At 42.2% G+C, this 19,564-nt stretch overlaps 1 protein-coding gene across 2 annotated transcripts in view; it reads left to right on the top strand.

Annotated features, from left to right (window-relative positions):
* LOC136678185 (guanine nucleotide exchange factor VAV3-like) overlaps nt 1-17,507 on the top strand; it is a 52,028-nt gene extending 34,521 nt beyond the window's left edge. For both annotated transcript variants that reach the window (XM_066656121.1, XM_066656120.1), the window contains exons 16-27: nt 2,068-2,169; nt 2,588-2,679; nt 3,751-3,773; nt 5,754-5,787; nt 6,850-6,980; nt 10,166-10,231; nt 10,948-10,991; nt 11,363-11,479; nt 12,154-12,241; nt 14,302-14,419; nt 16,146-16,294; nt 16,548-17,507. In XM_066656121.1, coding sequence (XP_066512218.1) covers nt 2,068-2,169; nt 2,588-2,679; nt 3,751-3,773; nt 5,754-5,787; nt 6,850-6,980; nt 10,166-10,231; nt 10,948-10,991; nt 11,363-11,479; nt 12,154-12,241; nt 14,302-14,419; nt 16,146-16,294; nt 16,548-16,589 — 1,006 coding nt within the window. In that variant the 3' untranslated portion in view covers nt 16,590-17,507. The remainder of the gene's footprint in view (nt 1-2,067; nt 2,170-2,587; nt 2,680-3,750; nt 3,774-5,753; nt 5,788-6,849; nt 6,981-10,165; nt 10,232-10,947; nt 10,992-11,362; nt 11,480-12,153; nt 12,242-14,301; nt 14,420-16,145; nt 16,295-16,547) is intronic.
* Nucleotides 17,508-19,564: the final 2,057 nt, after the last annotated feature.

The raw sequence follows: 19,564 nt of genomic DNA, 5'->3' as shown, positions 1-19,564 counted from the left end.
TAGAAACATCCGTATCTTTTTTGTGGGAGAGTGGGAGGGTGCTCAGGGATGCTGTGTTTTTTTATTTGGGTGTGTGTGCTTGTGTCTGTGTAGTTGCAGCTTCTCTTTATGTTTATTGTGCAGAGTGCGTGTGGAGTGATTAAGAGTAATTGTGTGGTAATGGGGAGGTGTTCAGAAAGCTGTGGGGGGGGTTACATTTTCTCTGATATTCTTCTGTCTCCGAGGCAATGCTTGAGTCTGTGCTGATGAGACTCATGCTGGAGACGAGATGAAGTTGGAATTGAAAAGGGAAGCAGATGTGTAAACACAGTGGGTTAAAGAGGGACTGTAATAATGTTTCCTTCAGCTTTATGGCACCTGTTTGTGTGTGTGTGTGTGTGTGTGTGTGTGTGTGTGTGTGTGGTTGTTATCATACATTTCAAGGACAGAACTGTCCTGACTTGTAGTCTAAAGTGCAGACCATAAAAAATTGATTTTCTATAGAACATTTTTCAAAATGTACATGCATTATGGTGTGTGTGTGTGTGTGTGTGTGTGTGTGTGTTTTTTCACACACTTCAAGGACAGAAACATCCAGAATTTGTTGTAAAACCATATAACAACCAGGTCTAACCCACGGTGTCAGTGGCCTGATTTCAGACATGATTTTTTGAAGAACTCAATCTACAATTCATCTTTTAGAACAGAAAAATCATTTCATTCCAGTTAAACTGATGACTAAGGGAAACTGCATTAATATATTCATTTTACTTGAATCAAACCTCATATCTTAAAGGATAGTGACTTTATAAGGCAAGGGAGAAAATATTTTTTACTTTCAGTGTATCATAATGAGCCACACTTTATCCTCTTTTATTATAGATGATTTTTATTGGTCCATCTATAATAAAATTTATACAAGTTTGACACAGTGTAAAGACCAGTTTTTCTGAACATGTGGAAAAACAAAATGTAACAGAAACAGCCAAGAAGATGTGAGGTTTTGTTCTGAGAGATATACCTATATGTCCTGAGGTAGTACGAGAACAAATATTTGTGTGTGTCTGTGTTCCATAGGGTGCATTCAGACAACATTTCACACACACATACACACACATGCACACTGCTGACACAGAAATCAATCTCAGAGACCATCAAATAAAGAGCTCACCCACTGCTCAGGTTCTGTTCTGCAGAATTCCACACAGAGGACCTTTTATCTGGAACCCTTTCCAGAGTGTTGTGCTACGTCTGGGGTGTTGTGGTGTGGATGATGAAGAAGACTCTTTGCCAGACACTGTCTAAATACATTTTAATTTCACAAAAGAACAGCATCTTACCAGCCATAAGGGCTGGGAGAGAATCAGCCAATTCCATTCGTCTCTCTATACATCTCTATTCACCTCTCTCTCTACTCATCTCTCCATCTCTCCCTTATATAAGTTGGTTTGTGTCTACATAAGGTAAATGGTATAGCTTTTGTTTACATAATTTCCTGTTCTGGAAAAGAAAGATAACTTGTAAGCACATCCTGTCCTGCTACCTCTAGGAAAGAAGCTTAACCTAACATCCCATTCTCACAGAGACAAATTCTTTATACATATAAATTCAGAACAATAAGTCATTCCAGGTACTGCACACACTAAATTACATATGCATATGTGGACATTAGAAGTAATAAACTCCATCAGCCAAGACCTGTTTGGTGTCTGCAGTTTCTCCTTTACATTTAGATCTGGAGGCTAATGTTACTAACAAGTACAAGAAACTTCTGTATCACACTGCTCACTGTGTCTGAATGAAAGCACAGTCTGGATTCTGTGTTTTTTGTCCACTCTGACCCACTAGAGCAGCTGCACATGAGGCCCAATCTACCATGCCCAATGCCAGGTGTCCACCAGAGTGGTGTGAAGCCCCCCAGCGTTGTCTTTGCAGCTGTGGAGCTGTGTTCTCTGAAGTGATGTTGCTCCATCTAGAGTGATTTGGGATCCAGAACTGATTGTCAGTCATCAGAACTGGACTTCACTCTCTTTTCTGTGGCTGAATACCATCAAAATCTCACAGCACTGCCTTTTACCTCCTCTTCAGGTCCAACATCAGACCTGAAAATGCAACCTCCAACTCTCACGTCTTCCAGATGCACACCTTCGAACGGGTCACCACCTGCAGCTTCTGCCACATGCTGCTCAGGTAAGAGAGTTTGTCCAGATGAGACCATTTCCAAGGCATTTTTAGGTAAGACCAACTCATGTGGAACCACCTCTGGTGAGAGAGTTTGTCCATGTTTGTCCAGTTTGTTTCATACTTCTGAAAAAATGAGAAAGTTTATTCAGGTAGGACTACACCATGTGAGATCGGCTTAGGTGAGGAATTGTCCAGGTGAGACCATTTCTATTATGTGAGCATATTCAAGGGAGAGAGTATGTCCAGGTGTGATAAACATACCAACATCTTAGCAACAATATGTATCACCATAGTAACAACATACAAACACTTTAGCAACCACCTGGGACAATTAACATGTACTTCCACACACTGGCCAAACCTCAGTGTGCACATTTGATGGATGTTTATTAATGTTTTGTGTTGTATCTTCCTTTCTGTCCAGAGGTATCTTTAATCAGGGATACCTGTGTCCGAAGTGTGGAGTCGGGGCTCATAAAGAGTGTTTGGGCAGACTGGGAGTGTGTGGACGAGCAGGTAAGAATAAACATTCACAATATTGCCCAATCACAGGGATATAGGAGTGGGGTAAAGTGTGAAAGCAAAAAGGCCCTTCAAACTAAGATTTGTCAGAGTCACAATCCAAACTGAGGGTTATGACACCTTGTAAATCACTGGCGAGACCCTGAGCAGTGACAAAAGAAACACACACATGTCAGTATTTTCTCTTTTAAACACTAAGATCACGAGTGTTCTGAACAAGCAGAAAACAGCACTAGTAGTAGAAGTTACAGCTGTAAATGTACAGTTCCACATTAATTGGTGAATCATAGCATACACACATACAGAGCCTGAAGCTACTGCAACATTTAATGTGGAACTGGAAGGTTTGAATCAAAATCTGCAGAATAAGAATCTGTATTTAGCTCTATAATACAGAAGAGTCTTGAGAGGGTGATAATATATGATTGTGGAATTCTTCTGAAAGCGAATGAGGTCCTAAAGTTCCTCTGATATCACTGCAGACTGGCTAATGCCCTTCAGTTCCGAGGAAATGCTGTAATTCCTGAGCCCCACTACAGCTGCAATGTGTATTTCACATTTACAGCACTCTCCTGAAATCAAGGAGGTGGAGGAGATTGGAGGTGATTTCCTACTCCTCTCCAAAAGTTACATTGCAGGGTCTGAAGTGCAGAGTCTGGATTAGAGGCTCAATTCTCCACCTCTAAACCTCATTGGAGCAGCAAAATGAAACTGCAATTTTGAGGTAAAAATACAAGCTAGGGTTGTTTAAATGATACTGGTTTAGATTATGCTAATTGGTGGCTATAAGCTTCAATTGTTTGTTAGCTACATTAGCCTCAAAGCTCCAAAATTTCAGGCACTGAACCTGTCACAGCAGATTTTCTTCAGATTTCTTCACTTTCCAGAAAATGAGGAATTTTAATATTTCTCTGTCTTTGCATCTGTGTTCACCATATCACATCTCAGCCTTGTGTAATGCTACTCCTCAGGGCGTGTTTCTGAATCCAGTATTTATACACTTTACTGTTGTGCTAGAGATCCTCACCTCATATTTGGATCTGTTTGTTTTTTCTGTTGTTCCAGATGCTCTGACGTCTCAGACTCAGGTAAATCTCTGATCTCAGTTCCCTCAGCAATGATTTCCACTCTCAGAGATGTTCTCCCTCTGTTTCTCCTGACACTGAGCCGTCAGCCATAACATTACAATGGTGCACAGACTAAGGTCCATTTGTTGTTCTACATACTGTGTTACCACCTAGTATTTCACCCACAGAGCAGCTATAATTTGCGTGGTGGCTCATTTTCAGCGCTGCAGTGACACAGCAAAGTGACATGTCTGTTAGTGTGTGTTGTGCTGAGGACATTGTCCACAAGACACTTCCAACAAGACACTGCCACAAGATGCCCCTCACAGAACACTGTTGTCTGGAGGGATTTATAAACTCCAACAGCACTGCTTTGTCTGATCCACTCGTACCAGCAAAACACACAATAACACAACCACCCAGTCAGTCACTGCAGTGTTGAAAATGATACACCACCCAAATCATAGTTGCTCTGTGGGGTTCTTGTGAGGGTCCTGACCATTGAAGAACATGGTGAAAAAGAGCTAACTAAGTATGCAGAGCCACAGATGGACTTGTGGTTGCTACAGTGCAACAGTGACTGTTACTTCCCTCTAAGCTGCTGGTACTTTGTTTGTTTTGAATATATTTAGAGTATATGAGTATATAGTACTTAATACAGCGGTTCTCAAACTGGGGGACGTGGACCCCGGGAGGCCACAAGAGGGCACTAGCGGTGTAGCAGAAAAGCATTAGAGGTCATATCTCTGTTTTATAGTTTTCAGTTATGTCCATTTAGACGTAACTGAAGCACCTGGAGGAAATCCATGTGGGCACGGGGAGAACACACCAAACTCCTCACAGACAGCGGGACGTGAACCCACAACCTCCAGGTCCCTGGAGCTGTGTGACTGCGACACTACCTGCTGCACCACTGTGCCACACAAAAATAATTATTATTTAAAAAATAATTATAATTTTTAAAAAAACATTGAGGCGGCATGGTGGCGCAGCAGGTAGTGTCGCAATCACACAGCTCCAGGGGCCTGGAGGTTGTGGGTTCGATTCCCGCTCCGGGTGACTGTCTGTGAGGAGTTGACGTGTTCTCCCCGTGTCTGCGTGGGTTTCCTCTGGGTGCTCCGGTTTGCTCCCACAGTCCAAAAAATCACATGTTGGTAGGTGGATTGGCGACTCAAAAGTGTCCATAGGTGTGAATGTGTGTGTGTCTGTGTTGCCCTGTGAAGGACTGGCGCCCCCTCCAGGGTGTATTCCCGCCTTGCGCCCAATGATTCCAGGTAGGCTCTGGACACACCGCGACCCTGAATTGGATAAGATAGACAAGACAGATAATGAATGAATGAATAAAAAACATTGTAAAAATACATAGCTGCCAGCCAATCACACTTCACAATCGTCCGTGGTGTTTTGGCGGGTTGTCTATCCTTACAACAACACTACATTGCTAGAAACTATGGGCAAGTCTGCAATTTTTGTGGAAATATCCAGCAAAATTGAAAATTGGTACATCAGCTGAAGTAATGCTGAAGAAGAGCCTAGTGGCAAAAACTGAAATCCAAAAATTTGACGAGACAGAGCGCAGTGGCACTTACCATCCACAAAGGGGACCCTATATTGAAAAAATTTGAGAACCAATGGGCCCAGGGGTTGTGGGTTTGAGCCCTGCTCCAGGTGACTGTCTGTAAGGAGTTTGGTGTGTTCTCCCCATGTTCCCTTGGGTTTCCTTCAGGTGCTTTGGTTTCTTCCCACAGTCCAAAAACACACACTTGTAGGTGGATTGGCTGCTCAAAATTATCCATATGTGTGAGTATGTGTCGCTGTGGCACCCACACCTGGGTTTCCGAGTAGGCTCCAGACCCACCGCTGACTGGAAAACTGGATAAGTGGTTACAGACAATGAATTAATTAATTATTACTGCCCACCTCTGTCTCTAACCCCAGTGGCAATTAATACTGTCCCCTGCTGGTTAAAGTCATTATATCATCTCTGTTTTTCTCCCACAGAAAGAAATAGCCCAGAAAAAGAGGTGTGATGCAGGTAAACACCCCACCTTTTTTGACCAGACCACAAGCACCAAGAGAGGTCATTTACATACATAACTGAAGGTCCAAAAGTTTGGATACATTAATAAATTAATTCAGTTACTTTACAGGGCACATGTTGTGGACACACTGTGTGTTATCTCTGTAGAATAAGATAAAATTGAATGGGACACCCTGAAGCAGATGTCCGAGTCCAATGATGCTTTTCCACTTAGTGTTACCTCCTCCGCTATACTCGCCATTTGGTACCTGGTTATTTTCCCCCCAAAAGACCTTCAAAACCCCATCTCTAACGGGAACAGCATGCTTTGGAAACCACAACAATGGCGGTAACATAAAGTGTTGCTTACTCATCGTGTAGTCATGTGTTGTTGTTGTTCAGGGCTGAACACAGCTTCTTCATCAGTTCAGACAGATCAGTAGAGCTTGTTCCTTCCATGTTACAGTTTTGTCGACCACTGATCAGAGGAGCGTTTGAAATTCTTTAAAAGACCATGGTGTAATTTTACAAGCTGCCGTTGTGAGTCAGACAGAAAAAATGTGATCTGTGCTGTAGCTGGAGATTTTACAGATGGCGAGTTTGTGCTGGATGTCTGTACTGCGTGGTGTAGAGTGATGACTCTCTCTGGACATTCAGAGCTCTGCAAGGTTTACACACAATACTTTAGGCTCGCTTGGAACCACGAGAGAGCAGGGACTAAAAAAGAACCAAGACCAGGACCAAGACTGGATTTACCTGATGGAGAGTAACAGCAGAGTCTGTAGGTACAAGACTCCACCAGAAGGGATAAAGCCCAGGCACTGCGCTGTAGTACAGAACTAATTCCCAACATCAGCACCTAATGCACTAACATCTATGAGGCTGAAGGCCATCAGGTCCTCCACAGTCTTTTTAAAAGCCTGTAAAAATTTATGATTTTTTACGGTTAATAAAACCACCATAGTCCCTGAAGACAATTTCTTACTGGCCCTTGAATTGTCTGGGCTTACTCCAGGCTTCTGCTCTCTTTATTGATTATTGACCAGTCTCTTTTGTTACGTTTCTGCTGTTTCTCAGGTTTGCCGAAGATGTTGGTTATTAGAGATTATCTGGGGGTTCCCTGTCCTCCAGGGGGACCTCCCCTCAGCATCCAGGTTGATGATGTCATCGAAGTCATCTCTGCCAACCTCCACAGCACCTGGTGGCAGGTGAGTTGAGAATAACTTTGTTTAATTTTACAAAATCTATAGACAGTACATGAATTGTTAATAAATACAGAAACATTTAAGGTTTTACCTTATGAAGTGAATGGTTTTCCTGGTCTGTATCCATGCTACATTAACATGAGCAGGACTGCATCATGTGTGAGTCCCATGCCGGGTGACAAGAGTTTAGTATGTTCTCCCCGTGTCTGTGTAGGTTTCCTCCAGGTGTTCTGGTTTCCTCCCATGGTCCAAAAACACATGTTGGCAGGAAGATTGGCTACTCAAAGTGTTCATAGGTGTAGAGTGTGAGTGAATGTGTGACTGTGTGTTGCTCTCCGAAGGACAAGTTCCAGGACCACCCTGAACTGGATAAGGGTTACAGACAATGAATGAACACGTCTGTTTGATTTCCAAACTCTTCTCATGGTTTAGCATTGTAAGAGCATTGTTAGAGCATTCCTCCCACGGTCCCAAAACACGTGTTGGTAGGTGGATTGATGACTCAAAAGTGTGAATGTGTTTGTGTCACCCTGTGAAGGCCTGGCGCCCCCTTCAGGGTGTAATCCCGCCTTGCGCCCATTGATTCCGGGTAGGCTCCGGACCCACCATGACCCTGAATTGGATAAGCGGTTTCAGACAATAAATGAATGAATGAATGTATGTGTCCCCACAGCCTCCAGTAACATAAAATGAAACAGTTTACTTTCTGAGTACAGTACATCTGAGTGTTGGCTGTGGTGGGACTCAGGGAGATGCCTGAGGCTGCCCTGTCTGCAGGAGCATTGCAGTCCAGGGTACAGTGTGACCCTTGCTTGCATTGCATTTTGTAATCCGAACAAAATAGATATTTTCTTATAATATCTCCTGTTTTGAAACCCCACACAGAGCAGAGAGTACAGTCAGAGTCAGACGTCACACAGAGCTGCAGGACTGTTGGTTGGGGAGGCAAATTGTCAACATTCACAGACACAAACCCTGTGTGACCGAGTCTTTATGTCCCTGCGGATACAGAAGGACGCAGCTGCAGTAACTTTAACATAATAGCTGAAGCAGCCTTAAGATTTATTGCGATCATCTGGTTTAGAGTGAGGGTCCATCAACAGCTTTTATACAGGGTCAGGATGACCCCTTCCAACAAGGGGAGAGGGACCCTGTTGTACACATGGTACAGAGGGACACCTGACATCTGTCACTGTACATAAAGCAGCAAAGCCAACACACATATAATCAGTCTATATCTACAAAAACAACAACAACAAAACATAAAGTCTCTCCTCAGGAGACTACAGAGGCATACTGGGCACTACTTTGCATAGCTCTGCCCCTATCCCTAGCTCCTCCAGTAAATATAAGGGGCTGTTCTATACATTTCTCAGCTATGAAGTGGAACACATATGAAATATATATTTTTTTAATTTGCTATATAATCACCTTTAACTTCTATACCTTTGTGAAATCAAGCAATTAGCCTTTCAATTCCTACACTCAAGAAACATAGTACAGTTTCTACAGTGCTGAGCCTGGTATTGCTGCGACAGAGGCTCTATTCTGCTTATTACAGCTCAGGGGAACATCACAATGATTTTGAAGCTGTCATTTTAAGGTAAAATATGACCTAGAGTTGCTTTAAACACTTTCACTTTATTATATCAAAGAATAAACAATCCAGAAACAGGTGAATAATTATATACTATTCTCACAGTAATCTCAGAATGTGGAAGATATCAGATATATTAACAGGATTTTAGATGTTTTGAATGAATGCGTGGTCACTGTGCACAGTGTGTGAGATCTGGATGGTGTGTGTGTGTTAGTTGTGGAATGCTGATGTACTCTGGCTGTTTTATTATATTGTATTTATTTGGCATATAACGGCGTTTATCGGCTAATAAGGCTAGTTAATCTTCAGGAGGGAGAACATAAAGATAATATAAATGAATCCAGAGCCCCCAGCACTCATCTGCCACGTTAGAAACACACAATTATATCCGCCCCAGTGCCAGAACAATGTAATCAATCACTGATTTTATTTCCATCTCTCTCTCCGCCGCCAACTGTTTACTCCGAGAGTAATACGTTTAATCTTTATCACGCGGCTTAACAAATATAAAAGGCTTTCAGGAGCCGCCCAGAAAACCTTATTAGGCTAAATACATCACGGATATGCTTCAGGATCAGCTTTCCAATCTCATATCTAATCTACGCCCCGGGTCCCCAGCTCTCTCTCCTTCATCTTCTTCTGCTTTCTGGAAATGCAGTTTGCACTTTAATAAAAGAGAAGTTTAAAGAAGGACAAACAGAAAGGACCTAAGTCTTCATCATCATTTTCACCATCATCAACCTCAGCTCAGACTGTAAAAGTCCGGGTGCGGGTTGCACACTTTAACTCTGTTTACTAAGCGAACACACAGCTGCAGTGGGCACCGCAGGATCGTGGAGTCCTGTGTGGGATCCTCTTCTCTGGTCACTGTCTGTGAGGAGTGTGTTCTCCCTGTGTCTGTGTGGGTTTCCTCCTGGTGCTCTGCTTTCCTCCCACAGTTCATACACACCCACTGTGGAATGTCTGTGTGAAACTGTCCACAGGTGTGAATGTGTGAGTGACTGGGTGAGTGTGTGAGTGACTGGCTGAGTATGTGAAACTGTCCACAGGTTTGTGTGTGTGTGTGTTACTTTGTGAGTATGCGACACTGTCCACTCGTGTGAGTGTGTGTGCCTGAGTGAGTGTGTGAGTGACTGAGTGTGTGAGTGACTGAGTGAGTGAGTGTGTGTGTGACTGAGTGAGTGTGTGAGTGACTGGTTGAGTGTGTTTCTTTCTTGCTCCCAGTGCTTCATGGTGGGCTCAGGGTCCACCATGACCCTGAAGAGAATGAAGCAAACTCAGGTGAATGAACGGGTGGATGAATAAACAAACAATTAATTTGAGATCGGAGGTGTTGCACATAATTAAGGAAGGTTTTACACTAGATGTTGAAACATTGCTGTAAGGATTTGATTGCACTAAGCCATGTAAACATGCATGAGGCAGGTACAGATTTGGTTGATTAAATTTGGATCACAAACACCTCTTCCGCTCATCTTAAATGAAACTCATCTACTGTATGGAGCTCCATCACTCCAGAGAACTCCAGAACACAGTTCCACTGTTCCAGGTAAACCAAATTAAGCAGTTCTCTTTTTGTTGATGTCAGGGTAAAATCCTGGGTATGAGGGAGATGGGCTTCTTCCCCAGCGATGCTGTGCGCCCTTGTCCCTGTGTGAGTACACACATCACATCACATACATATTCAGTACAGCAGTGTGTGTTATTTAAGGTGGACTAATCTCTAACTATCAGCTCTGGGATAATCACAGTCTAATAGAGACCCGATAAGAGATTAACTCTGAGAGTGACTGAGAGTGTAGAACACACTCCTGTGAGAGATCTGATCTTCTCTTCGGCTTAAAGTCAGCACTCAGGCCATTGATACAGTGTCAGATATTTATCTGTTTAAACTTTATTGTCCTTATTTATTTAATGGCTGGTTGCAAAACCATCACCTACAGATGGGTTTGTGTTTTAAGATTTATGGATTACATAAACATCTTTGATGAATATGCTGTTTAATTATGCAGTACTGCATAAGGGAACATGTTAATAGCGCCCCTGCTGTTAGAATTTGCTGCAACACAGATGTTCTCAATTCCTGGAAACACTATGAAATCAGAATCTGTAAATTCAGATTATGAAGGTTTATGATTCAGTTCAGAATATTTCAGGAAAGAATTGTAATGTTTTTAAGAATAATTTTTCTTTTCATTCTTTTCATTTAAAATACAATCAACACAGTGGAAGATTAAGTTGAAAAAAAAAAAAAAAAAAAAAAAAAAAAATATATATATATATATATATATATATATATATATATATATATATATAATGTGATTTATAATTAAGTTCTACAAATTTAATCTCTGGATTTTCTGCCCTCAGGTTCCCAGACCAGGTTCCCAGACCGACTACTCCTCACAGCCGTGGTAAGGGCTTGATCCTAATGTTTTACACACTCAAACATGAGTAAAAATGATGTATTCCTGTGCTTGGCTGCATGGAATTGCCTACTTGTGTATGTGTGTGTGTGTGTATTTGTGTGTCTGTTTGTGGGCTTGCTTAGGTGTGTGATTAACTGTGTGTGGGTGTGTTAACCAATGACAGCTCCAGACTGATTTAAAGAAAAAACATCAGGAAATGTGGGTGTGTGTTTTACTGTGTGTGAGTGTGTTGACCAATGACAGCTCCAAATTGATTTAAAGAAAGACAAATATCAGGAAAAATCCCTGGAAATCCCCATTTTTAACTCTTTGTATGCACTAAATTTGTGTGTGTGTGTGTGTGTGCACATGCACAGGTTTGCAGGGTTGATGGAGCGCCAACATGCGGAGGTGGAGCTGATGGAGAGAGAGAACAGCACCTTCCTGGTTAGACACCGGAGCCGAGAGAGTAGTGAATACGCCATCAGCATCAAGTACGAGTTCAGTACCTAGTCCTCCCTGGCCTGTGCCTGGTGGATCCGGGTGGGTTCTGGTCTCACCCCGACCCTGAGGACAGAATAAAGCAGTCATGGACACTGTGGATGAAAAACGCAGAGTTTGGAAAACTATAACAATAATAATAAACGTTTGTGGTGAATCTGGCCCCAGTCACACAGGAAGCGGCAGGTGGCAGAGAGGAGCGGGCAGTTAGATACAGTGGGAATAAATGACCTGTTATTATTTGTTGTTTGGAGAGTGCAGATGGTCCTTGGCCAGATGGTGAATCGCAGCATTAAACACTGGGTCTGGTGTGTTTTTATTTTGGGGAGTTTATATGTGGGAGATTGAAGTGATTCCAAAAAAGTAGAGTCTCTGGAGTTTAAAGCAACCATAGGTAATATTTTTACCTTAAAATTACTGTCCTCTGGTGCAGCCTGGCACCAGTCTTCTTGTCTAAAGCTGTTTGTTTGCTAGCTCTGTTCTAGTGTATTAACTAGGTGAATTAGTTTGCAGCTCAGTTTGATTCTTTTTTTTATTATCTTCATCTTTTTGTTTCTTTTGAAATCCACCTCTGCACTTGCATCCTGCCTTCTCACCTTACACTGTTTACATACACATCCAAATAAATCACATTCCTGAAGAATTGATGTGTGTTTCTTCCTCTCAGGTTCAACAACGAAGTGAAGCACATTAAGATTCTGACCAGAGACGGATGTTTCTACATCGCTGAGAGCAGGACTTTCAAAAACGTTCTGGTGAGAGAGCTTTACTAACCATCACAGCTCCTCTACAGCTTCACTGGATGAATGCAGAGTGCACAGGGCTGGTTCTGAATCAGAATCCAAATCCGAATGTCAGATCTGAATCAGAAGCCATGTGTGCATTGGAATTGGAGTCTGGATAACAGACTGGAGAACCACAGTCAGGATCTGAATCAGAATAAGGTGAATCAAAAGTGGAGATACCTTAATACCTAGGTACTTAAATACTGAGATACTTTAATCTGGATGAATTTTAAAGTGGCATTGAACCATTGCTCAGCAATTACAGCACAACTCCCATCTATACCGCTCTTCTCTCAGAGCAAATATAATTAAAACATGAAATGCAGTGTTCCCACTGAGGGAATTACAGTTGGTGAGGAGGTGGGTGGTTTAGTCTAGATTTGAAGATTATGATTGTGTCTGAGTCCCGAACATTTTCTGAAAGATCATTCCAGAGTTGGGGGGCTTTATAAGAAAAGCTCTTCCCCAGCTGAGGCCTTCTGAATTCTGGGAACTATTAAAAATCCAGTACTCTGCGATTTGAGTAATCATGGAGGCTCATAATAAGAAATAGTATCTTGAAGGTATTCAGGAGAGAGCGCATATAGAGCTTTATATGTTAATAACAGAAATTTGTAATTGATGCAGAGTTTAACAGGCAGCCAATGAAGTGATGACAGAATGGGGCTGATATGTTATTTTCTAGTTTTAGTGAGGACCCTGGCTGCAGCATTTTGAACTAGATGAAGTTTACTTAAATTTATGCTGGTGCATCCTGACAGGAGTGTGTTAATAGTCAAGCCTTGAAGTACAACCTCAATTCCAATGAGGTTGGGACGTTGTGTCAAACATTAAAACACAAAGTGGTAAACCTCGCCCCATTCTTGCTTGTGAATGACTGAGCCCTTCGGAGATGTTCCGTCTATGCTCGGTTATGACACTCACCTGTTCCCAATTAACCTGTTTACCTGTGGAATGTTCCTCAACTTTCCCGGTCGTTTGTTGCCCCAACCCTTTTGGAACTTGTTGCAGGCCAAATTCAAAATGAGTGAATAATTAAAAAAAAAAAACCCCAACAAAGTTTATCTATTTGAACTTTAAATATCTTGTCTTTGCAGTGTATTCAACTGAAAATAGGTTGAAAAGGATTTGCAAATCAACATTATCTTTTTTTATTTATGTTTTACACAATGTCCCAACTTCATTGGAGTTGGTGTTGTAATAAAAGCGTGTACTGTTTCTGTGTCCTGCAGGGATAATGCAACTCTAACCTTGGCGATGCTGCGAAGATGTAAAAAAGCTGTCCTAGTGATATTGTCTATGTGTTGATCAAATGATAAATCTGGGTTAATTATGACACCAAGAGTTCACATTTTTAAACAGTCTTCTAATTTATTTTATTCTGTGTTTGTCATTGAGCTTGGCTGAAATATACAATTGCGTGTCATCTGCCTAATAGTGGAAGTTAATGTCATGGTTTCTTATAATTGTGCCCAATCTGAATCCAGATTAGAACAGCTTTTTCTAAGATCTTGGATAGAAATAGGCCTGTAATTAGATAATATGCTGGCATCAATATTTGGTTTCTTGATCATAGGTTTAAAAACTGCTAGTTTAAAAGCTTTGGGTACATGGCCCAGGCTAAGGGATGAGTTTACTATAGTTAAAAGAGGATTGATAATAACTGGTAGTACCTCTTTGAGTAATTTTGTGGGAATTGCATCAAGTGTGCAAGTTGTATAGTTTGCAGAGGTGATAATCTTCTCTACTTCTAATTGTGGGAGTGGGTAAAAAGTTTCAAGTCTTTCTTTTACAATTTGTTATGTTTTATATCAGCCACATCGGATGACAGCCAGGTGGGTTGAGTTTGTTGTCTAATATTCTCGATTTTATTATTAAAAAAGTCCATAAAGACTTTACTCTTGAGAGTTGCCGGAAATAAACAACTGCCTACAGAGGATTGGGACAGAACCTATAATTCAGTATCAAAATGGGAGTGTGAATTAGAGTGAGAGTCTCACTCTGTGCTGTGTGTCCTGTTCACTGTGCAGGGGTTGGTGGAGTATTATAAACATCACTCGCTCCGAGAAGGTTTCCGGAGTCTAGACACGACCCTGAAGATTCCCTACAGGACACCAAACTTCATACACACCATTAACCACAACACCGGTCAGTTACAGTCATATTTACATACTTATTTATACACACATACATAAATGTGTGTGTGTGTGTGTGTGTGTTACATTTGTGAATATATATTTCATGCTGAAAAATTGAAATATGAAAAATAAATACACACACGTAGGTTGTTGCTAGGGTGTTGCTATGGTCTCAAATGTCAATGGAAGAACAGGGTAGGGAGTTCTGATAAAGCAGTCAAGCATAACACACACACACACACAAACCAATACACACACACACACACACACACACACAGATCAAGGCTGGTCCCCTGTGGCTGGTTTAACCTGCTTTTTTATAGAAAAGGGAGAACGGTGAGGAATGAAGGAGAGGAGGATAAACTTTAATTATGCTGAACAAACAAAATATGATGAGAGGGAGAGAGAGAGAGAGGTAGAGAGAGATGTAGAGTGAGTGAGTGAGAGAGAGAGAATTTGGGATTGGTGTTTTTCAGTATTTTTGTCCTTCCTCATTCTGTCCTCCGTGGTGCTACATTAAAACCATCACTCACAGCTCTGGCCCCGAAAAACTGGGCTCTCCTGCAGCTCCTGGGCCTCCAGATTTAACACAAACACACACACACACACACACACACACACACAAATGGTGATAGATCAGTGGTTCTGAGAAACTTGGTAAACACGTCCAAACACAGAGGAAAACATCTGCACTGTTTGATAAGCTTGCGTGACCAGAGAGATAGAAGGAGAGAGAGAGAGAGGAGAGAGAGAGAGAGAGAGAGAGAGCAGATTCTAAACAATACAGGAACACACTCAAAATATACACACACACACAAAACACAAACAACCCACATAGCACACTCTATATAGACGCACTTCTACAGAACACAGTCCCCACAATACATACCTTTACACAAGACACACCTCCAGGTAATACACACCCCCACATTCTACAGGTATGATACACACCGTCACCAGTGCACAATACACACAATACACAAAACACATAACACACACACACACTGTATATAGATGCACGTCTCGACAGAATGCATAGTCCCCACAATACACACTTTCACACAACACACACCTCCACTCCACATAATACACACCTTCATTAGAACACAATCCACACACTACACAATACACATTACACACACCACCTACATTGTCCACTCTGAAGAACGAGGGCTTCCTGGACACTGATGACATCACCTGTTCCTAATCTCATTCTTATATCCGTTTAGTACCACATTAGCACAGATCTGCCCTTGTTTTGTCTCACAAATTTCTTCTCCTTCTCTTTCTGTCTTACACTTTTCCTCCTTCTCATTTTGTCTCACACAATTCTCCTTTCTGTTTCACACTTCTCCTTCTCATTTTTTCTTACACAATTCTCCTTTCTGTCTCACACACTTCTGTTTCACACTTCTCCTTTTCGCTTTATTTCACATATTTCTCCTTTCCATCTCACACACTTCTACTCTTTCTCTTTCCGTCTCACACACATCTTCCTCGCTTTCTCCCTGTCTCTCTTTTTCCTGCTGGTGTGAAGGTCCACCTCTCTGTGGCAGTGGCGGCTTCGTCCCTCCGTCCATGTCTCCGTTCTGGTCAGGTATGGACGATGAGAATTGTCAGCGATGGCCTTGTGTTCGCCAGCCTGCACTCTATGGGGTTTTTATCCATATGTGGGGACTCTCCTACCCTTTGTGGGAATAAACACCAGTCCTCACTCTTTCCTCTTGTGTCTGCAGTATTCTGTCCCCGTGTGGTGGGGGTGGCGATGGCGCGATATGACTTTTGCTCCAGAGACACTCGGGAACTCTCTCTGCAGGTGGGAGACCTTGTTAAGATCTACAGCAAAAGTCCAAATGGCTGGTGGAGAGGAGAGGTCAACAGCAGGGTGGGAGTCATTATACACACACACACACACTGTACACAACATACACTTACATCAACACACATTATACCCACTGTACACACCACACACACACACACTGTACACATCATACATTTACCTTAACACACACCATACACACACTGCACACACTTAACACTTACCTCAGCACACTATACACATTATACACACCTCATCATACACACCAATGTAACTGTGTATGTTAATGAGACTGATCTTGTTTCTGATTGGACGGCAGGTGGGGTGGTTCCCCTCCACTTATGTAGAAGAGGAGGAGTGACTTAATTGCTGCAACCTAAAACCACAGAGGGACTTTAAACAGAACCGAGGTGTGTTTGTGTAGGGCTTCATGCAACAGATGCTGACCCTGAGCGAGGAATCCAGACTCCCTCTGAGCGAGAGGAAGAATCCGAAGCCAGGAGCAGAGACTCGGAGGAACCAGTGCTCAGGGCTGTTCTAGATACTGAACTGTGCTTTAATCCTGGACTGAATTAAACACTTTGACAGAGAATCACTGGAACTGGAGCCTCTTACCAACTCAGCCTCAGCTTTTCATTAATAATCAGACAGTCTCTCTATTTCGCTCTCTCTCTCTTTCTTTTTCTCAACCTGTCGCTTCTTGCTTTCTGTTTCTCACTCTATTTCTTTTACCCTGTCGCTTCCTGCTCTCTCTGTTTCTCTCTCTCTTGCTTTCTCTCTTTGTCTATCTCTCACTCTTTCCTTCTCTCTTCTCTTGCCCTGTCGCTTCCTACTCTCTCTCTCTCTCTCTCTCTCTCTCCCTCTTTCCCTGGGGCCTCCTTTCTCCTTGTGTTAATAAATAAAAATCTTGGACGTCCCGTAATTTCCAGAGTGGTGGCAGACTGTGGGGAAAAGCCCTGAGCTGATTCTTTTCCCTTTCTTCTTTCTTTCTCTCTTCCTTCACTCTATGCAGTCTTTTCACCTTGTGTTATTATTGATGATTTCATCTACGGGTTCCACCTCTCTCTCTCTCTCTCTCTCTCTCTCTCACACTCTCTCTCTCTTCTCCATTACAACATGATAATGGTTGTATATTAGTTTATCTCTCTAAGGAGATGATGGGATGAGTTTGATAGAAAGAAAAGAAAGTGAGAATGAACATTGAAGAAAGAAAGGCAAAGATGTTACAGTAAACAAGAGTCTTAAACTGCAAACAATCTTTAATCTAAGTGTATATTTATGACTGTGTTGTTAAATAAAATGATTACAACAAACAAGTAGTTGTCCAATGCTGAGAGTTTTAAACCCCTCTGGTGAAGTCTTGGAACTGGGTGTGGTGACATTAAGCTCATGTGCAGCTGCTACAGTGTGTCCCATTTCGTCTTATGTTGTTCTATAGAGATTATACACACACTGAAATTGCTCAGTGTAGAGTGTTGTCCACAAACATTTGGACATATTGTGTATTTAGAAAAATGTCATGCTGTAGCACCTAGAGTAAGCAGGTCAATTGTCTTCCCAGGGGCCTCCACCTGGTCGACCATGCTTACTTTCTCCATGTTGTCCAGGGGGGGCGTTCTACTCAGAAACCCAGACAACCTTAAGTGGCTCCTCCATCTTTGATGGAGCAGCAGCTACTCTGACCTCCACCTGGATCGCTGCCATTTATATTTGTTGTTAGTGTGTTCGAATTCTGCATTCCACATTAAATGGTGCAGCAGTTGCATTAATAACTGTTGCCCATTTAAGGTGGAATGGAGAGTTCGAAACATACATTGTTTTTCTGAGTTTTTGTGTTGATTTTGAAATATATCAACATTTAACACTACACGACTGTCTCTAGGTTCATCTACAGCATTTAGGAAAGGGTGTAGACCGCTACAGTGACTAGTGGTTGTAGCTCAGACATGGAAGTCCTTAAATGGGCATGACTCCCACTCCCTAATGACAGTGGTCTATTACTGAAAGGCTTTGACACACGTTCATTTTGTCCAGAGCATTGAAATGCCAAAGAGAAATGTGTTTTGACAGTGAGTTAATGGTCAATCGAGGCTGGGTTTAACCACGAGGGTGTGGACTGTGAAAACAGGGTATGTTTGGAACAGAGAGAGGACAGTAAAAACAGGATAGAGGCAGAAAATAATGCAGAAAAGACTCTTCAGCTCAGAGTCTGACAGCAGGAAATCCAATGAAGACTGACGGGAGGGGAAAAGAGAGAGAGAGAGAAAGAGAGCGAGAGAGAACAGAGAAGGATCCAATCCTTCAATCCCCTGACCTAAAAGTGTCACTAGGTGTTGAATGAAAAGTAAAAAGGAAGTGCAGGTGTGTGTGTGTGTGTGTGTGTGTGTGTGTGAGGCTAAGGTAAAATATTTATGTAAATACTGAAATGTTTTCAATTAAATATATTTTATATCGATGCTGTGTTTGTTAATGTAAGCATTTTAGCGATGTCAAATTTAATGTGTTAAAAATTATACAAAATTTTCACAGTGCTAATTTTTCACAGGTATTAGGACAGCCCCACCGATCAATCATTATCCCTCACTAACCCCCGACCTATCATCATCCCTCAATAAACCCCCTGACCAGTCATCCTCCCTCACTAAACCCACCAACCAATCATCATCTAACATTAAACCCACTGACCAATCATCATCCCTCACAAACCCCCCCCGACCAATAATCATCCTTCACTAAACTAACCGAAACCGACAAATCATAATCCCTCACTAAACCCTCCGACCAATCATCATCCCTCACTAAACCCCATAACCAATCATTATCCCTTACTAAACCCCCTGACCAGTCATCATTCCTCAACAACCCCCTGACCAGTCATCATCCCTCACTATACCCACCGACCAATCATCATCACTCACTAAACCCCCTGACCAATCATCATCCCTCTCTAAACCAACCGACCAATCATCATCCCTCACTAAACCCTCTGACCAATCCTGACCAATCATTATCCCTCACTAAACCCCCTGACCAATTATCATCCCTCAATAACCCCACTGACCAGTCATCATCCCTCAATAACCCATCTGACCAATCATCATCCCTCTCTAAATCAACCAACCAATCATCATCCCTCACTAAACCCCTTGACCAGTCATCATCCTTCACTAAAACTACCGACAAATCATCATCCCTCACTAAACCCCCTGACCAATTATCATCCCTCAATAACCCCTCTGACCAGTCATCATCCTAAACCCACCCACTAAATCCACCAACCAATCATCATCCCACATTAAACCCACTGATCAATCATCATCCCTCACTATGCATCAT

This window comes from Hoplias malabaricus, chromosome Y (assembly GCF_029633855.1).
Source record: "Hoplias malabaricus isolate fHopMal1 chromosome Y, fHopMal1.hap1, whole genome shotgun sequence".
NCBI lineage: Eukaryota > Metazoa > Chordata > Actinopteri > Characiformes > Erythrinidae > Hoplias > Hoplias malabaricus.
This window is presented reverse-complemented; position numbering and strand designations above follow the sequence as displayed.